Here is a 20,000-nt window from a genome sequence, read left to right as displayed (position 1 = left end):
CACATTGATCAACTATTTACTATAAACGCTGCAATATTTCTTGAAAAAATAAGAATTGTCATTTTTATTTTCACTGGGACTTTAAGTAACACACAGATCCAATGATTCGTGTCCTGAATTGTTTTCACAATCTTATGTGTGGCATCTGTATCCTTTTAGCAATAATACATTACACATTTTTAGAACAACAGTGATAACTAGATAATATAACTGTTTTTTTTATTATTTGTGATTATTTGTGGTGGAAAGACAAACTATGTGTGACAGTTAACCATTTTGTTTAGTTTTGTCATGTTTGAATCGGACATCTCTGGCCACCACTGGCCGGTGTGTGCTGTCAATCACACAGACTCACCTTCGATTGGTCCCTGCAGTCTTTTTAACAGCCATGACTTGACGTCAGTCTCACTGGTGCGTCTGCGTCTCTCAGCGTCAGCAGTCTCTCCATCTGATGTTGATTCTTTCTGGTGTTTTTGCGTCTCAACTTCAGCACAGCCTCCGTCCAATGCGGTCTCCTCTTTCACCGCCCCTTCGCTCACGTTTTTATTAACCTCATTCCCATCATGCACCGCCGCGTCAGGTTCACGTATCCCATCTGAAACCGACTGAAGTAACACCCCGCTGTCCTCTGTGGACCGATGATAGAGTCCTTCATCTTCTGCTTTTTGGTCTGAGCACGATGGGTTCCTCGTGTCTCTCAGTGTATAGTTCTGGTGAAATGACGCTCCCTCCTGACTGGGGCAGGTAGTGTTAAAGTCGCTCTGTGGCAGTTCTAATTCAGTAAATCCTTCATCTGACGGTGATTTATCTGCCATTTGACACGCCGAGATGTCAGACACCGCCGTTGCAATATCATCCAATACGATGGGACGGCTGGGAGGTCCGAGCACCTCGTAGCGACTGAAAGGGTTGAGGTCCTGCTCGGAGGGAAGCTCCTCCCACTCTCCCGGCCTGTATAACGGACAGAGATCCTGGGGTTCATCACTACCAGCACATCAGTGGCCATCATCATCAATGGAAAGATGGTGGAATTAAAAGAGGAAAACAAAACACCTCAAATGAAACGAACATGCAAAACAAACAAACGCGATAAAATGAACCAAAGTAAGCGAAACGTGTGTGATGTAAAAACTAGACAAATAAAGAGTGAGGAAGAGAACTAAAGAAGACACACAGACACATGTGATGTGAGACATGACGAGGGCGTGTCTTACGACGGCAGCGCGTCCTTCAGTTTCATTCGTGAGATGTCATCGTACAGCGCCACAGACAGAACCTCCTCCATGGGACAGATGAGACCGTACTCCTCGCAGCCGTTCTCGATCACCACGGGATCGGACTTGTGCGGGTCAAACATGATGTTGTTGGGCGTTATAATCATCACACCCCCGACGACGCCCTACGGCACACGCAACCAATGAAACGTCAGGAAAAACTCTCGGAGGGCACTTGTGACGTCACATGATTTGTAACGAGATGCTCACCATCCCATCCGTGACGTATTTGCAGCTCATCTTGATGAATTTGACGGTGGCGAGACTCTCGTCTTCAGACGCCGGTGACGTCTCTCTCCTCACGGGCCGACTGCTCGACTGACAGAGACATCAGAGGCGTGTCATGACCTGAGCTCGAGTCAGAAACCAAAGTGTTCTTGAGCCGTCTTACCTTCAGCTTCCTCTCAGATGAGTCTGTGTTGATCAGGTCGTCCGTCTGAGAGCCGCGCCCTGATTGGTCCACATCAGGAACAAACAATGTCTAGAAAAGACAGATCTTCACAAAGACACCGAACAGAAGGAATGATGAGCAGCTATCGCACGTGTCGTGTCCGCTCACCTGTCCAGGTACGACACTGTGTGAATACAGACGGTTTAACTGCACCAGTTGATTTGGAGTGTTGTTGAATTTCAGAGCAATGCTGTTCAGTGTGTCCATCGCTTCAACCTGCCGGTCAAAACAAACAAAAACTCTTTTTGACTGCTGTACACAAATTCATGTTTAATTTAATTTGAACCATTTATCATTGTTGCAAAGCAGCTTTAAAAGCATTCAGGCAACATTTATTGTACAGTAATATACAGTAACTCACCATATACTCCACAGTCCCTGCTGGTTTACTCTTCTCTTTCTTGCTCTGACTGTACGATTTACTGTTGTCATCTGAAAGAAAGAGGAGACAACACTTTCATTTAAACACAAATAGTGTCACACACAAAAACACATGTTCACAAAACATGCTCACAAACATGAAGTCACACAGAGCATGATGACACTGACCACAGCCACGGTCTCTGCTTGCTACGTCATAATCACGTCATTACTAGAGCAAGCTCCTGATTGGTTATCGTTGCGCAAATATTCGGCAAGGTTCAGATTTTTCAAACGCCCGAAACTCTCAATTCGTGCCGCCTCATTCATGCGATACGCGCCGCAGGATGTCTATCACGTCTTTGCATTGACTTAACATTTAAATCACTTGCGCTTAACGCTTCATTGGCGTCTGGTGGAAACACAGCAGAAGACCGCCAAAATGTATACGCAAGTAATGTGGTGTACCTGTCAGTACAATTGAAGAGGAACCTGATGTTCCAAATATGGTCAGAGGCATTACATTTCACTCATTTACCCTTAACTGGCCAATCAGAGCACACCTCGCTCATCAGAGATATGAGCTTTATCAAAAATCAAAAGAGGAGATACAAACATGCATGTGTGTGGAAAATACAACGTTTTGAACCTTAAATCCTGTTTACACATTACAATACATCTAAATCAACCAGAATATTCCTTTAGCCGTGTCATATGACCCCTTTAACTTGAAAAAATATGAAACAAGTGTCATAAAATCCATGTAAATGTAACTAATTTCATGTTTTAACAAAAATGATAGGTCACTTGTTAGTTTTGCTTCAAAGGGGACATATGACACGGCTAAAGTAAATAGAATCATTTATTTTAGATGTAATGTAATGCATTTTTTTCTAATGTTGAGAAGCACTATAGAAATACATTTGAATTGAATTAAACACAAAGAGAGCAGACAATGTTTAAACACGCATCAGATCACTTGTCCTGTAAAACACACCGTGACCTTTGACACGTCCACTACAGTTTTCAATATCTGGGGTCACGCCGTGTGCCGCTCTTCCTGTGTTTTCAAGCTTCCTGGCTGACATATTTCCTTCATCACGTCAAATAGTGATCGCTTGTTTTTCCAGGATATATGCTTAGCAGAATGTGTTTTTATCGTGCACAACTCATTATTATAAAGAAAGAATAAAGAGCCTGTGGGAGATTCATAAATAAATTAGGATTTTTTTAACGACCAAAACACTCGTTTCAGACTCAATATCCCTCAGATGAATTACACACGTTTACCTTTCCTTTGGCCTCTCTTGGTTTCTGGATTCTCCCCCTGAGATTGTCCAATAGAAGCAGGTTCACGGATGACTGGCGTCTTTGTCTCTGGATCTGATTGGATCTGCTCAGCCAACGCTTTCTCTGATTGGCTCTGTTTCATCTGCCGTCTCTTCTTCAGTCTGATGAAAAACCAAAGTGATCTACATTGACTTCCATTGCAACATTTCTCAAAATATCTTCTTTTGTGTTCCACTGAAGAACGACTCCCATACAGATTTACACATGAGAAAGAGAATAAATGATGTTATTTTTGACTGAACTATTTCTTAAAGACACAGATTTTTAGAAGGAAATCGGCTCAGAATACAGAATTCATGCATTTTAATTTCCCTTCTGCTTTTCACTAAAGCGGATGTGAAGATGAATTTTAAAATACTACTTTTTTTGACTCAAATAACACATTCACACCTGTAACAAAACTTAGATCACAATCTGTGTTAGTAATCTCTTCAAAATGAAATAACCCAAAGAAAGGTGCTACTTCCTCTTTCAGACAGACCGTAACATCACGCTTCCATCATCTGTATAAATATTCATCTAAAGATTCATTCAGACCTGGCGAAGTATCCTGGCCTCGTCTCGTTCTTCTCCATCATGGACATCTGAAGTCAAGCAGCTCTGGATGATGTTCTCTCCAACGCTCTGTCATCCATGAACACAGAATGCAGAAGAGAAGTAAACATCACGGTTTAAACATGTTCGCCTTTATCTCCTGTCGTGGGTCAATGGGATGCTGCAATAACTCCAGAGATACCATAAGAACCCCGGCCAAAAACTGTCGGTTCATATGGGATGAGACTTGTTGTTTTTGGGCAAAGCCATGAGAAGATCACACATCGCACATCTGATGTTTGATTTGAGATAAAAGTGAGTAGACTGATAACACTACATCATTGATATCTCAAATCAATCTGCAATGATAACATGGTCCTAAATGACAAAATTCCCTCTAAAGCCAATAGAAAGAGGGCTAACCCCACGTCCATCACGTATAGAGAGGAAATCACGTGGATTTACGTGCGTGCACACAATGGATTTGACCGTTCCAATATGGCGGACGCCTTACTTATATAGTCATTTACTGTACTGTGAATATTCTTATAATAAAAGTAAATTAATGCTCGAAACATCGAATGAAATGTTTTACAGCCATTGCAACTATAAGATAATAAACACAAGAGAGAACAACACACGTCACTAGATGCATTTATATCTACATAAGCAAGAAACGTTATCCAGTATACACAAGAGCTAGATAATATAAATGCACGAACGACATCACATGCATTACACACACAATATACATATCAACACCAACATTCACTGAAGGTGAATGCATGCATGCAATACCAAGTGCAGGAAATAAATGCATGCATGCACATGTGTTGAGACAATCAACAATAAACCCACCTAAACAAACACTGAAGATCCAGTCAACACTTCACATCTTCAGTTTATTTATCAGCATCAGTCGTCGAGAATCATCACAAACGTCTTATTCATCAGAACTAAGATGAAAACACAATGTTGCTCTTGTGCTGTTTATATAAACACACACATATAACGTTAGTAACTAACGCATGCTAACGGGCTAAAGCTAAAGCCATTGCAGTCCTGACGAGTCTCTTCGGTTGTTTTATATTTATACATTCGTTAAAAACCCGTCGTCTGTTATCATGACTTGAACACTTCTCTGAATCGCTACTCGTGTGTGTTTGGGTGTGCAAAACAAATGTTTTACTTATTCATATCTGGATTTAAATCAGCCTCTTTTCATAGGTCAAAGTCCACCCGACCGCGCCCATTGAGCTGTGATTGACAGGACACGAGAAAGCGCAGACGTAGACATGTTTTATTTCAATATTAACTGGCTCTTATATGGAACACATTTTCATAAAAAAATATTTAATTTCCTAAGACTTCATAAGATTTTTTTTATTTAGGCTATTTCATGTTTCATTTCCGCCCCTTTCTGAGGAAACGCTTCACAAAGTCATGTGATTTCAGTCACATGACATCCATGCAAAAGTTTACAGTAAGAGTCCCGTTGATTGAAATTTGTAACAACAGGGAATAAACACTGGAGCGGTGTCCCAGATTAACCGTAATAAGCATACGCGATTTAATGTTTTACAATACTGATATTGGTCACACGGCCTGAAATATATATGCATGCATTTATTAAATTAACATTTGATTTTACTTCTCAGACGCTTTTGCAATTGTGTAATTCTGATGTTTTGGAGCTTTTTGAATGGTCTTATATACCTGTTTAATGTCTTGTCATATGGGGCTTTTTGACAGTATTGATAACACATTTTTAAACTGTGGTTCTGTACATAGACATAATAATAAATACTTAGACGCCGCGTCGGCCGCTTTTCTCCGCTGCTGCGATACGTCATCGACAGCGCCGCCATATTAGTGAGGGCAACAGAGCACTAACAGCCCACTGAACCAGACGGGAGAGCTGCACGTTTTCGGCATTAAAAGCACAATCACGTTTACATTTCTAAACATTTTTCAATGGTTTACGAAATTCGTAGAGAACAACTTCATTTGCTTCATATTTAGATAGTTATAACCTATTTTAAAGTCAATGGTTGTCATAATGAGATGTGAAATCCATTGTTTGGTGTCTGTTATTCGTGAGGATAACACAGTGATATGTTAAAGGCCACACAATAAGTAACCACGTTGCAGTAGTCGAGAATAAAACACAGACATGTAGAGATTGTTTCTGAGACACCCAATGTAAGATAGTTTAATTTACACATGATATAGAAACTAATGTTTGTTACTGTGGAAATGTTTTTTCTGTTCTAATTTTAGACATTTTCCAAGATAAAAGATGTTATTTTATTATTCTGTAAAACCGTTACAGAAGTAAATCATGATGTATGTGATCATGTAGTCAAAGAAATAACGTTGTTGTGCATTATTCATGAAATATATATAGTTATAAAGTAAAGACGCATTGTTTTGATTTTTCCCAGGATTTTAAAGTGTGCGAGTGGTTCTGATCATGAGCATCTAATCTACATTAAATTATTTCACATTAGTGATCTGCACACAATTATTAAGTCTAAATGATTGCTTGACAAGCCTGAGTTTTAACAGTTCCGTATGACAATAGATGACAAACGATGCAGTGGACAATGAGGCGTCTAGTTAATATATATATATATATATATGTCTGTGGTTCTGGAGGGGTCAGGCCTGCTGTGGTTTCCGTTAAAACCTACAAGTGTTCATAAAATGTCTTCAAATAATTTTTCAATTATTTAACAATATTCCAACATGTGAATAATATTATTTACTCTGGAAGACAGTCAATGATTTTATCTGATAGTGTTGATTCATGATCAATCACATTTGTGTCTAAAACTGAATGTCTGGTGAATGCTGTAGTTTTCAATAACCACATTGATTTCCAAATAATGATCCAGTTTAATCCAGTTATATAACTTGTAAATCGCTTTGGATAAAAGCGACTGCTAAATGACTTAATGTAAATGTATTACAAGCACTTTAACAGTTTGTTAAGACATGACCATACAACAAATGTTAATGAAAGCGTTTTAATGTGCTGTATTTGTTTTATTCAAATAAAAAACATAATGTATGATTGGACTGTTAAAATCATTTAAACTGTGTGTGTCCATTTGAATAATGCCACAACACATGTGTGACGTCAACTGTTGAATCTGTATTCTGAGGTCCATCACAGGTGAGATGTTCACGTGGCTCCGCCCTCACAACTGCGGTATTCCAGCAACCATTTCACTCTCAATCCCGCATTCATTCTGTCCTCTTAAGATCTTAAAATATCCTGCAGAAGAAAACGTGACATCACTCCCGGTGTAAATGTGTTTCGTGGAGTGTTCTGTGGGATTTGTTTCATACCCTTGTCACCCCAGTCACTGTTCCAGGAGTTTGCGACCAGCCAGTAAGGAGTTCCATTCTCACTTCCCCATCCCAGAATCTTGACAGCGTGACCTCCCAGCGCCGAGCCCTTCACGTGCTTATACACACCTGACAAATCAACAGAAACTCAACGGAGCAGTGATGTATCAAGAGCAGTAAGTGCCGTGAGGTGGTGGTTTCTGACCTGTCTTATAAAGCAGAAAATCCTCGTAGACGGTGAACGCCGCCTCCACTGGACCGTTGGTGAATAATTCAGTCATGATCTGCTGCTGATCGGAGGGAACGTTATATGACTTATGTCCTGCAGGAGAAACAGAGAACAGGTCTTTGTCGACGAGAACATCTTAAAGAGATCTTCTGTTGGATGGGAATGAAGATTGACACGTGCTCACCAAAGTGTTTGTCTTTCTTGTATGGCACGCTGTACTGAGGAAGACACTCGCTGTTGCATTTTGGAGTTTGGTGTTCACCCGTGCACGGAGGACGTGTGCCGTTGACGTGATGTTCACAGGGTGGAATGGTGTACGTTCTGCAACCTACAGACACAGACGTGAATCGCAATCACACTGCTGGTATTTTAATGACCTTCAGTGTCCAAACTCACCAACGTTGGAGTTATAAAGACCTCCAGTCACCAAACCAGATGTAGTCCAGTACTGCCACGCTTCAGCCAAAAAACCTCCAGAACACCTGCCTCATAAAAACATCACATCACATCATCCTTCAAACTTCATCTCTGATGTTTCTTCTGGTTCTTCACAGATTGAATGTTTCTTATTTACTGAGATGTTAAAGAGACGTTTGTGTTAGATGAGACGTACCCAAATCCACATTCATCACAGCAGGAGAGCAGATCTTCAGCGGAGATCTCCACCGACACTTTTCCTTTACTGTGAATACAGATGCGGTCAGAAATGGCTTCGACCGCACCGAAGGCCTGCGGAGGTAAAAACACACGAGTACACACACTTGAGTTTGAAGCTTCAAACACACACACGCGTGATCTTACCCAGCACGAGCCGCAGTTCCCCTGATCTCGAATCTGACTGAGAGTTTTGCAGTAAGACCACTGACTCCGCGGGTCAAACGTGTCGGGCAGTTTCATGTTGGTCGCGTGTTTTACTCTGAAGAATTGAAAACACAAACAAACACAATTGATTTTATCCACAGGAACTCTAACACCACCAGTACTCCTGTTTGCCCGCTTCAATATGTTCTCTCAGCAAAGATTCAAAAGGTTTTTTATTAGGAAGAAGAGGAAATTAAGAGTTTGGTTCCAACATGAGATTGAAAAAAATCATGTTTTTTATTATATTTTTATATCAAACTGCTGTTGGTCTGTTTTGATTTAAGACATAATAATTTAACAATACAGCCAAATAACACACATGTTAACATGATAAAAACCATGATCTTTTAACATTTAAAAAAACGGAGTTATCTCACTTTGGAACCAAACTTTATACATTTTTTATTTTGTCAATTCAATGTTTGTATATTTGTTTATTTTATGTTTACATAAACACCTCCGTGTGTCTGTCATCACTTAATAATACTTTATGTACATAAAAGGTTCTTCGCGGTGATGCCATAGAAGAACCGTTTGATCAAAGGTTCTGTAAAGAACCATCTCTTTATACCTTGTCATCTTCATCTTCTCTTTGTTCACCACAAAGAAAATTGTGAAACAGAAAGGTTCATCGGATGTTTAAGGTTCTCTATTGAACCATTTAGTCAAAAAAGGTTCTTCTATGGCATCGAATACTGTTTTCAAAGAGTGAAATGAACTTTAGAGTTCAAGAAGAGTTGATATATTCAGACGATTCAGATATATTACTGACGTATACGGCAGTCTCGGTCCCCTCAGTAGAGTTCCACAGAGAGACTTCAGAGAACTGAACTCCACATCCTGAAAACTCACACCAGCCTGTGAAGACAGAGAGTGAAAATGAGAAATAAAATACAGAGGAAGAGAGAGAGACAGAGAGACACGGCAGGTGTGACAGACAGCAGATCTTCATCATCATCATCATCACTTCACTCTTACCGTCCATGTGCTGTTGGCTTTATTGATGTAGTTGATCATGTCATGTGACCATGTGGAGAATTGTGGGCGGGCCCAGGTGACGGACAGCACGCAGAACAGACACAGCAGCTGTACACCATTCATCCTGAATAAGACAAGCAGATCTGATAGTTACTCTTCAGATATCTTCAATTAAATATCTTAAAACGACAAATTTGAGTGTGAAAGTCAAAATCAAATAAACTCTGTTAACATCCTTTAAATTATGTCTTCAGCACTGTTGTGATATTTCTGAGTTTAACTAAACACTCAATTCCTGCAAAGTTCAGCTAAAGTGCAACAACAAGTAAAAAAGGAATTGTTTTGATAAAATCTTAAGAAATCTGCTGAAACGGAATCCCTTCACAATCATCACTTCAGTTTAATCACAAATATCAGATTTGTTCTTTACGCTGAAAGAAATGTGAGCAGAAAGAGATTTACAGTACCTGATCTGAGTTTGTCAGAGCACAGAATGACACGCTACTCAACCGTCTGCTTTAAAAACCACATCATCATGTGACAGACTGTCAGGTGCGTGTTACAGCTGTCATCAGACACACGAAAGTCCAAAAGTCGGATGATCTGTTAACGTCTGCATGAACAACATCTCTCCAGTTTATCATCAGAATCATGTCTCGCTGACAAACATCTGACTCTCTCATGACAAAAACTTTGAATGATCTACAGGCTTCCTGCAAATCTTGCAGCCATGATGCTGGGGACGATTTGGATGCTTCTCCAGTTTTGCCGGGGGTTACTAAGGCATTGCTAAGGGGACACAGACGACTCCCAGAGGAAAATGTTTCACCATCTCAGATGTTTCTCATAAAATAGAGTGTAAATGTTGAGACACATGAAGAGTCTGAAGGTGTAGATTAATGTAGATCGTAGAAGTGAAATCATCTGGATTTGAGTCAATTTGATGAGAAATGACTTAAGAATGTTTACCTTATCTCAATTATTTCTCCCAGACATCAATAAGATGGAAGAGATGCATGTTAAATCATGGTATGAAAACACAAAATCGTATTTGTAAACATATTTGATCTTTTATTTACAAATCAAACCCTGCACATTACAAACAAGCAAATCTAAATCATCTGACATCTGCATATGTACAAAGATCTTTACATAAAAGCTGAATCTTAAGGTCACTTTACTGTCATCTGCTGTACGGTCACACCGCCGCGTATCACACATGAAACATGCAGAGATGTGACACACGACACACACACAGATCAATATATATATATATGTGTGTGTTCTTAAACACCCTCAAATCAAACAGTTTCACTTCCACATCACTTCCAGACTTCAGGTGCGTTGGAAGGTAAAGTCAGATGGGTCATGCAAAAAAATCCCACTTTAATCCTTCAATGGATTTTGTATTTCTCTCTTTTTGTTTACGGGTGAAATATGACAGGGAGGGGCTTCACACAACAGAATAAAACACATACAATCAAAACCGGTTTCATGAGAGTTAACATCTCCCAAGAATGAGAACATTACAGTATTTCTCACATTTTCAGCACTCATCCTTGAAGTTAAGGATGAATCGTCCAACCCAAAAAACAAATCTCGGCCAAACAGAAAGGATTCCCTTTTGACTTTGTGGTGAAACGTAATCAAGTCACAATTTCACGAGATTAAAACTCCCTCTCAAGTGAAGGATATGAGCAGATACCCAGACGCTCTGTGTCTGTGTGTTAAAGTCAGTGTCCATGCATGTCTGCACCCCCTGGTGGCTGACCCGCGGTGGCATTGAGATACTGCCAGCTGAGAGCCGCCAGCAGCATGGCCGCCGACACGTAGACGGGCGACAGGTGATGTGCTCTCAAGGACAGAGCGGCAGGAGACAAACTCTTCTCTCTGATCACAGTCAGGATACACAGCGTCTTCTCTCGAGAGGGATCTGTCATGGACACTTTCTGCAGAATCTTTGGGAGAGGATGAGATGACACAGGATAAATTTTACTGTGGTAAACAGATTATTTAATCGTCTGCAGGCGATGTCAGGACATCAATAACACTGATGTCAAAACATTTGTACTCTTATATGAAATGGCCAATTCCGTGAAAATGTCAACCTTACAGTGAAAAAATAAAGTTTTTACTCTGGTAACAGCACAGATTCTAACATTTGGAGGTTCAAATACTCATGTGAGATCTCTCTACAAATTTGTAAAGCATGTGTTTTATTTTTACTTCATGATTTTTCATAGTCAGGTAAGAGCCATTTTCAGGATTGTCACATCCATAACGCTTCATATTCCTCATAAATGAACACATGAAAATGAATATAAAGAAACTATTTGCTCTTCTATAAAGAGGCATCACTTCTCCATTCGTTGTGTATTATTACTTCAGGATTGTGCTCTTTATTTTACAGAAATCCTACAAAGTTTATCGTCTCCCAAAAAACGTGTCCTTTTTTGTCACATCCATAACGCATGTTTATTTCCCTTTTTAAATATATATTTTTTTCATACACTGACATTTTTTGATGATTAGACTCTATCAACAAGAGTTCAGTAAAATATAAACAGATGCTTCAATATAATCGTAACAAATTATTTCTCTGAGCATTTTTATATCACGTCCATAACGCTGGAATTCAAATGAATCATGATTTGTCACTCACCTCTTGAGTGTGCTGTGCCATAATACTCTGTACAGCGCTCATGTTTGTGGCCTGCATCATGAGAGTCACAGCCTGACCCTTACGGATCTTCACCACACCCTGAAACACCTGAGGATTGTTGTAACATGCTGAAAGAGTCGCTATCGCCATCACCTGCGACGTTCAAACAACACAAAGTTATTACAGATAAACAAAACTATTACAACATTAATGCTTATTCAAACAAATGAAGGCCAAAATATTTTTGCGAAACTGAACTAAATGAAAGTCAGAAATGTTGAAATTAACATTTGACAATAATTATAATAATGTAAGAAAAGCACATGACTTCACCTTAAAATGCAAAACTAGAATAACCGTGGTTGTGCTTTGAATTTACATTTCACTTAAAAACATTTCTTTTAAAATAAACGTACCAAATCCAAACTGGAAAATACCACGTCACATCTCTGTACATTTTACAGGAATTAAGTGCAATACTGTACTAGCAAATATGTTCAAATATGGTGTTTAATATATCAGTTTAATACTGTAAACAATATTCCTCATGAAACACTTTAATGACACACTCCTGACAACAGGTTCCTAACACAGTCCAGATTTACTTTTCAGTTTGTGGAGTCTGAAACTAAAGCCGCAGGGTTTCTATGATGTCTGTGAAGCATCAGTGGAGACGTTCGATCAGAGGATATCGACTGATGTTAAATGATCTTTTAACTCACTTTGGATAAAAGTGTCTGCTGCATGAATATTTGTGAATCAGTGGATCCGTACTGACTCTGAGGGTAAAGGCGGAGAAACATTTAAGCAATAACTTAAATAATAACAATAGATTGAATAACTGTTTTAAAAAAGCAATAAGCCGTGTGAAGCAGTGGGTTACAGTGGATTTTATAACAGCCGAGGGTGTTGTGGCACGACATGAAGAGGAGTCATTAAAACCCCCTCTGATGTTGTAAAATGTTCTGTTACCCACTGCTTCACACGGCTCATTGCTTTTTTAAAACAGTTATTTATTATGCTAGTCTGTTATAAATGGGGGTCATTTATAACGGCTAAGAACTCGGCTCAGCCAATCAGAATCAATGACCAGAACTGACCGTTTTATAAAATAAAACAAGATGCTCGGAACAGACTTTATGTTTGCTGTGAAAAGGAGGATGTAAGGAAACCACAAACTATGAAAACATTGAAGATGACAACATCAGAAAAGAAGAAGACGGAGAGAGCCCGAGCACAATCAGCATCTACAGTGTCGTCTCATTTTAATGCCATTCATGTTTAATTGGTGCTTGTTTTAGTTTAGCTGCTTAGGTAAAGTTTAAACATATAAATAACCACAAGACTTCTTGGGCTTCATGATAAACCGTCAGAGTTAAAGGACACGGAGATCTCCTGCAGGTACCTGAGGAATGGCACAGAAGTTAAAGACGCTCTGGTTGCGAAGTCGGGACAGATACGCGATGACATCAGGGACGTGACGGAGCGCATCTGTCACCAGCAGGTTCAGACAGGAAAGGGCGGAGCTCAGGTTCTGAGGATGAGCGAAATCTTCCAGACGTGATGTGAACTGACTCCAGGCCTGTGACACATAAATAATGAAGAGCGTTTGATTTAAAAAATCATGACATCGTCTGACCGCTTAAAGTTACAGAAGTCACAGATTTGCCTGCGAGAAGTTTCATTTATTCAAACTATTAAAAAATAGAATAATCCTAGTATCAATAATACTTTTTATTAAACTACATATTAGCAGCAAGTCTATTTTTAAACACATTAATGAAAATGAAACAAGAATGATAGAAGACATTTAAGATGCTTAGTTTAGTGTGTTGTTGAAAAGGTGTGTGTTGTACCTCCTGAGGCCAGAAAGCTCGTCCCTCTCGCTGGTCCTCCAGATAATCTCTGATGATGTTGGTCTTCTGAAGGAACAGACCCATGGAGTTAGCCAGTTCTGTGTCCCGTCCCACCTCAGGATCCTCCAGCTGAGACGCCGAGAAGAGTCGAGACAATCCGATCCCGACCAGACCCGCCACATAATGACAGTACTACACAAACACACAAACACTTTATCAAATAGACACACATAAACAACAGTTATACCAACAAACGTTATACACAGAATGTCAGAAATGCATTAGCAGAACCCATTAAAAGTGTAAAGTTTACCCAGTCCCACTCCTTCATGGATCCCACTTTCTTCTCCAGAAAGTCTGCCATGCCCACTCCCATCCGGTGACAGATATCTGAGATCACGTCCTGATACTCCGGTCCCAGATTCCTGAACTCCACAGAAATCTGCAGAGACACGTTCAACACGTTCAGGTCTTCACCAAGTAAAGCATGAAGCCAGAAGCCAGAAGTCATGTTCTGACCGTGGGGAAATCCTCCAGCACGCGTCTGTCCTTCTCTTTGCTCTCGGTGAAGCACCAGTCGGGCTGATACAGAAACGTGTGGAAGTCGTGCAGTAACGGAACCTTCTGCTCCAGCGGGATGCTCATGTCATCTTCTACGGTGTCCAGGGCTCGCAGAACCAGATAAAATATACACACTGCATGTCTGTCCGTGAGAAATACAACATGACATCAATCTAACATTCATATATATTTACACGAATCCTTCATGTGACTGTCAAACCTCTCCTTCAGCTGACCTGTACCCATCATCACATGGGTTTAACTACGGCTTTAATTGATCAGGACACATCACACACGTTCTTATTTACAGTGTTGGGTGAGTTACTCTGAAAAAGTAATCCATTACTAGTTACTAATTACATATTCAATAGTGTCATTAGATTACTGTCCAAATGATTCTCTCCAAAAAGTATTTAATGACTCATTACTGATTACTTTCTATATCATACATCAACCTTGATAAGTAGGGGTGCATCGATATGTAAATTTTGGTTGATAACCGATTATTCTTTAACATTGGAAGCCCGATAACCGATATATTGGCCGATATACAGTAAACAGATATGAATATAAATTCCCTAAGACTGAAACAAAAGCCAAACATTGGACAACAGCTTTTATTGAAAACATTTACCTCTCCTGAAAATCATGTTCCCACTTTACACTAGTGAACCCTTCTTTAACCTTCAAACTTTTCTGGTATATTTAACAAATTATAGTTGTTTTTCCAGAAAAATGTTTTCAATAGCCACATGTCTAACCGGTCTCAAGACAGAAAGCATTCAGACAAGAGGTCGGTTTAAACAATATGCTTTTGTTCCTAGAATTTAAATATTGAATTTATAAATATACACATCATAAAAACTGTATCTACATACTGTATCTACATCAGCAATGTTTTGAGAATAACAGTAAGTGAATAATCTCGATAGAAACACAGTACTGTATTGTATTTTAACTGTGAGCAGCGTGCAGATGAAGCAGTTTAAACTGAGGAAATGATTTATCGGCTTTAATATATCGGAATATTTTTTATTTTTCGGCCGATACCGATATGGCCAATAATTTATCGTTCATCCGTATTGATTAATCGAATAAAGGATAGACATGAAACGGCTCTTTTCATTCATTCAGATAAATAATATAAAACTATATAAAGTAGTTTATTAACTGACCAAAGTATTTCAAATGTGAGCACAGATTTTGATGTCAATTCCACTATTGCACACACATATATTACACAGTATTTAGTTTCATGACATCAGAAGTAAGTAATTACAGCAATCCTTACTTTAATCTTTCGAGGGAAAAGTAATTAAATTACAATAACACTGAATGACTTGTTGACAATAATCTCTAGTCCTAAAATAATTCAGGTTATTAAAAAGGATATATCATTAGTTAAAATCAATCCTCTACAATCCTGGCTGGATAAACTAAAGAAACATTCTAGAATCTGTCTGAAGGTTCTAACTAAAGCTTTGGTTTCATATGGCAAAATAAAACACTACGATACAAAACCACAGAGAACAAAAACTGTTGTGTTCACAATCAAATGTCACTTAACGGATTCCCATGATGCACCACAACACACGCGCTATTCAATAAACCAACATTACACGCATGTTGACTGTATGTGTGGTTGTGTAAAGACTGTGTTGACAGGAGGACCGGACACACGTCATTACCGTAACTCTCCGTCCAGCGCCTGGATCACCGCCGCGAAGCTCCGGCTCGTCTGGTTCAGATACGCGTAGCAGGTCCGCAGGGTGTCACTCATGGAGTCCTGACAGGAGAAACACACATACGCGGGGTGTCGGTGAGCCCTGAACGGGTGTGGAGGAAGACTCACCAGCCTCCCTTCCTGCGCGCTTCGCCGCCCGCCGGCGAGCACCGAGCGCGGGGAAGCGCGCAGCGAGAACGAGCGCTTGAGCACCGAGAGCGACGCGGCGCTTTTGCCACAAACTCCGGCCATGCGCACATGAATTCCCGCTCCAATGCGCCTTTATCTGAAGAACACCGTTCAGATCAAATCCCGGAGACTCCTTGAGAAGTCATTGAGTTTGGGGAAGTTGAAGCGCATGAGCAGTGAGGGGCAGTGAGGGGCGTTTAGCGCACAAACACGCGGTCTTAAGTAACGTGAGCGCACGGTAACCTGATCTGAACGCGCACTTTTATTGCAGTTTGACCCTCATGCTTTGTTTTTATTGGCTGGCTTTTAATTCCCCGCCCCTTTTTTATCGTAAAACAAACGCATGTTTTCGACAGAGTCGCAAGGAAATGTGTCAATGTGCAGTGTCAGTCAAAAGTGTGGACACGCCCACTTATGTATTATATATAGCCATTGTGGAGAATCTATCGTAGGAAAGTCACTGAAACTATGAAACAAAACAAACGATCTGCACACACAGTAAACAGTGTTCAGTACATTTGTCTATTTGTTAAATGTATTTTATTGTTAAATGTTTAAATACACATATTATTTTTTTAATTCTGTGCCATTACTTGATACATAATTTACAACATTTATATACATCTTGGACCGTTGAATTATTTATACATGTTTCCCTATCAAATTAACAACTCTGAAACCATCTTGCGGGTTGTTGAGACATCTAGCGGTACATATGAATAAAGCATATATACTGTATGCATGTATGTCTCTCTCTCTCTCTCTCTCTCTCTCTCTCTCGGTGTGTTGGATTGGGATTAGCTGTCATGCCCCCCTGACTGACCCCTCCATCCGTCAAATCTTTCTGTTTACACTAACCTCTTACTCTCCTCTATATATATATATATAAGATACGGGATTAAATTCAACCCATCTGATGGTCACACTGACTGCTCGTGCACCTTCAAATCAATCGTCATAACTGATGGTGAAGTTCAAGATGCTATAATACTGCATTACTGCGAACACATCTATATACTGCACGTGTCGACTTTGTTGACACCTGACATACACTTTAACAGACATGTGCAAAGCATGTAAATAACTGTACATTGACATTCATGCATGCGAGACCGATGTTTTCGAGACTGAAAATGCGTTTACTCACGTAATCCAGTTTGGGCATGACAGAGCGACAGCCTCCTATTTTATATTTAAAAAGGTTATATATTTCCTCCGGGTGTCCCAGAGACTTGAGAATGTCCATTTCTACAGGTGTGCACGTGCGCTAGTGACGATGAGAAGAACAGACGAGCTCAACTTTACACACATCCTCACAATCTTCACTCACACGATCATCTGACGCCTTTGATTGGCTGATACGTCATGGGCTCAGAGCGCAGCGACCAATGGGCGGCGAGAGCGACTGGTGTGATGCCCCGCCCATCCGCAGATAGGCGGGACCAACAGCTGTCCGAGTCGCTCATTCGACCAGGTCTCTGATGACGTCAGGAGGCGTTATAAACACAGGCGGACTCGTATATTGAGATTATTACAGATGTATAACAAGATCTCTCATTCTTATACGATCGCAACTTATGCCAAACAGTGGACAGAAAATGATTTAGTTAGCCAACGTTTTAATGTTTTTAAGGTTAATTCTGTTCATGTGAATTATAAAATAGAATACATGGAAAGCTTCACCGCTCTCTCTGAATGAAAACAAGCGTCACAGAATTTCATCGAATGTACAAATATGTTGAGTATCACAATAGTTAAACAAGGAGTGAATTATTTTACACACAGCTCAATACACAACATTACTACACAATGACACAAGCAAAGTATTACAGGTAACGTGAGAGTTTTCTTTACAGGTGAATGAGAAAAGCTTTAAAGGTTTATAAGGGGATCGGTTTAGAAATGAAATGTCAGATAATATGTTTGGAAAGGAAAACTTTAACACTGTTTACTTCATTGTCATAAACACAACAGGTACTATTGCAATTACAGACATTCAGCTGTGATATCAGAAGATTGAACAAAAGTATTAAACTGAACGTTTGTAAATGTTTTAGGGAAGTTACTGTCAGTACTTATCTATCAATACACTACAGTTGTTACGTCCCAATTCGCATACTGTGCGTCCTATTTAGTATTCTAAAAGAGAATGAGCATGTCCCAAATCATAGTATGCTGAAATGAGTATTCTCAAAGTACCCGGATGGTCTTGTTACCCACAACTCACCGCGAGTGGGCGGAGTTTAATAACACCATATAAAAGATGAACTGGGTTCATTAATAAATGGAAGTATACAGTATACATTACATACAAAATAATAAATACTTAAATGCGAGGAAAAGCGATATTTTGATATTCGTGTCGGTTAAGGATCACAGTGTCGTCTAGGCAACAACGGCCACTTCCGTTTCGAGTTAGTATGTCCCAGAGCCATTAAAAAGAGAGAGTTGCGTCATCTTTGTTGACTCCAATGGAACGTTTCATAGAGGCTCTCTATAGTTACTCGTAATGGAGCTGCGACCAAACAGACCAACTGAGGAAAACTTCTAACCCATTTAAAGACGAAAGCCATTTAATGAATAAAAAAATCATTTAAAGTGAAAACATAACTTCCTGGAACTATCTGAAGGCTCCATGTATCACGTGACGCTCCAGCGCTTTGGACTTCAGTTGGCAGAACTCTCTCTTTCAATTGCTCTGGTAATCCCAGTGTTTGGATACAGTTTTGCTAAACACTTAAATGTTTATAGTTTTCTAAAGCAAAAACAGTACATACTTTAAGGGCATAGTATACATAGGCGAATTGGGACGCAGCAAGTGTCTTTGCTGCTTATGATGGATGAATGAATGATGGAATGGATTTCAAACAGAGACAAATTAGGAACTGAATCTATTGAATGGATTTATTCTGAAACTATCTGATGAGTGAGATCACTGATGATGAACATGATGAAGGATGCATTCTGTGAATAAATGCATGAGGCTGTGAGGATGGAGTCATGTCCAGCAGGAGTGATTTCATCTTCATGTGGATGATGTTTGTAAAGACTCGACACACATCACACTTCTGTAGCACCAAACGGGACTGAAAACTGAGTTGTGAACACATCACAGGTGGTTGCTATGGTGAATGTTAGTTTGTTGCTATAGTTGCTAGGGGTTGCTAGGGCATAGCTAGATGACTGCTGGTTTCCACTAGTTCTGACAGAATCCATGTTGTCACACCCAGATTGTCAGATGTACAGAAATAATCTGACTGTGCAGCATGAACATCAGTTGTGTATTTGACCAGAACACAAACTATGGAAATAAATCCACAGTCCCGCTGGACACCTTTAAACGTTGCCACCTTTAAACGTGGCAAATGAGTGTCATTGAAATGAGTTGAAAATCACAAAAATACTTTGATTAAAGATGAAGAAAGCTCATGTTCAGCTTGAGATGATCCTCTCCACCGATGGAACATCATGATCTTCATGTTATATGATGTTCTTATGATCCGCTGCTGTTTTCTGAATCACACGTGAATCCAAATCCTGAATTCAGACACTGCTGTGTGTTTGTGTTTCTAACGCCGGACGATCACCAGATGGTCTTGTGCGGGTCATACAGAGAGG

At 39.8% G+C, this 20,000-nt stretch overlaps 4 protein-coding genes across 7 annotated transcripts in view; all 4 read right to left on the bottom strand.

Annotated features, from left to right (window-relative positions):
* LOC130434120 (nuclear receptor coactivator 7) overlaps positions 1 to 5,332 on the bottom strand; it is an 8,817-nt gene extending 3,485 nt beyond the window's left edge. Inside the window, exons 1-10 of one of the 3 annotated variants that reach the window (XM_056764071.1) lie at positions 5,159 to 5,332; positions 4,828 to 4,925; positions 3,973 to 4,059; positions 3,376 to 3,536; positions 2,087 to 2,157; positions 1,834 to 1,941; positions 1,666 to 1,755; positions 1,485 to 1,592; positions 1,215 to 1,399; positions 356 to 984 (exon numbers count right to left, since the gene is read on the bottom strand). In XM_056764071.1, the coding sequence (XP_056620049.1) occupies positions 356 to 984; positions 1,215 to 1,399; positions 1,485 to 1,592; positions 1,666 to 1,755; positions 1,834 to 1,941; positions 2,087 to 2,157; positions 3,376 to 3,536; positions 3,973 to 4,019 (1,399 nt within the window). In that variant the 5' untranslated portion in view covers positions 4,020 to 4,059; positions 4,828 to 4,925; positions 5,159 to 5,332. The other 2 variants (XM_056764070.1, XM_056764072.1) reach the window with 2 other exon arrangements.
* A 1,609-nt stretch (positions 5,333 to 6,941) lies between these two features.
* Positions 6,942 to 9,920, bottom strand: ctsbb (cathepsin Bb). Its single transcript, XM_056763989.1, has 10 exons — positions 9,859 to 9,920; positions 9,392 to 9,515; positions 9,186 to 9,271; positions 8,354 to 8,468; positions 8,166 to 8,281; positions 7,949 to 8,034; positions 7,737 to 7,880; positions 7,529 to 7,645; positions 7,324 to 7,452; positions 6,942 to 7,249 (listed from the first exon to the last, which is right to left on the bottom strand). The coding sequence occupies exons 2-10, from the start codon at positions 9,512 to 9,514 to the stop codon at positions 7,173 to 7,175; spliced, it is 993 nt and encodes a 330-aa protein (XP_056619967.1). The 5' UTR covers position 9,515; positions 9,859 to 9,920; the 3' UTR covers positions 6,942 to 7,172.
* A 530-nt stretch (positions 9,921 to 10,450) lies between these two features.
* Positions 10,451 to 17,947, bottom strand: fdft1 (farnesyl-diphosphate farnesyltransferase 1). Of its 2 annotated transcripts, XM_056763987.1 has the most exons (8): positions 17,530 to 17,947; positions 16,159 to 16,256; positions 14,429 to 14,612; positions 14,223 to 14,351; positions 13,910 to 14,101; positions 13,459 to 13,635; positions 12,054 to 12,206; positions 10,451 to 11,349 (listed from the first exon to the last, which is right to left on the bottom strand). In XM_056763987.1, the coding sequence occupies exons 1-8, from the start codon at positions 17,626 to 17,628 to the stop codon at positions 11,125 to 11,127; spliced, it is 1,257 nt and encodes a 418-aa protein (XP_056619965.1). In that variant the 5' UTR covers positions 17,629 to 17,947; the 3' UTR covers positions 10,451 to 11,124. The 2 variants fall into 2 exon arrangements, with proteins under 2 accessions (XP_056619965.1, XP_056619964.1); XM_056763986.1 differs by lacking the exon at positions 17,530 to 17,947 and having other exon boundaries at positions 16,159 to 16,945.
* Positions 17,948 to 19,260: 1,313 nt separating this feature from the next.
* The window catches only part of gata4 (GATA binding protein 4), a 6,616-nt gene continuing 5,876 nt past the window's right edge, over positions 19,261 to 20,000 (bottom strand). Inside the window, exon 6 of the mRNA XM_056763988.1 lies at positions 19,261 to 20,000. This exon is cut by the window's right edge and continues 124 nt beyond it. The gene's annotated coding sequence lies outside the window, so the exon portion shown is untranslated.

This window comes from Triplophysa dalaica, chromosome 13, assembly GCF_015846415.1.
Source record: "Triplophysa dalaica isolate WHDGS20190420 chromosome 13, ASM1584641v1, whole genome shotgun sequence".
NCBI lineage: Eukaryota > Metazoa > Chordata > Actinopteri > Cypriniformes > Nemacheilidae > Triplophysa > Triplophysa dalaica.
Note: the sequence above shows the minus strand (reverse complement) of the source record. Positions and strands in the feature narration are given on the sequence as shown.

Coding starts and splice junctions, on each gene's coding strand:
- fdft1 (XM_056763986.1), bottom strand. CDS start 16,445: ATGGCCGGAGTTTGTGGCAAAAGCGCCGCGTCGCTCTCGGTGCTCAAG. Junction 14,613..16,158: donor GCGCTGGACGGAGAGTTACG/GTAATGACGTGT, acceptor TCTCACGGACAG/ACATGCAGTGTGTATATTTT. Junction 13,636..13,909: donor GAGCTTTCTGGCCTCAGGAG/GTACAACACACA, acceptor TATGTGTCACAG/GCCTGGAGTCAGTTCACATC.
- ctsbb (XM_056763989.1), bottom strand. CDS start 9,514: ATGAATGGTGTACAGCTGCTGTGTCTGTTCTGCGTGCTGTCCGTCACC. Junction 8,469..9,185: donor GGACCGAGACTGCCGTATAC/GTCAGTAATATA, acceptor TCAATTCTTCAG/AGTAAAACACGCGACCAACA. Junction 7,646..7,736: donor CAAGAAAGACAAACACTTTG/GTGAGCACGTGT, acceptor TTTCTCCTGCAG/GACATAAGTCATATAACGTT.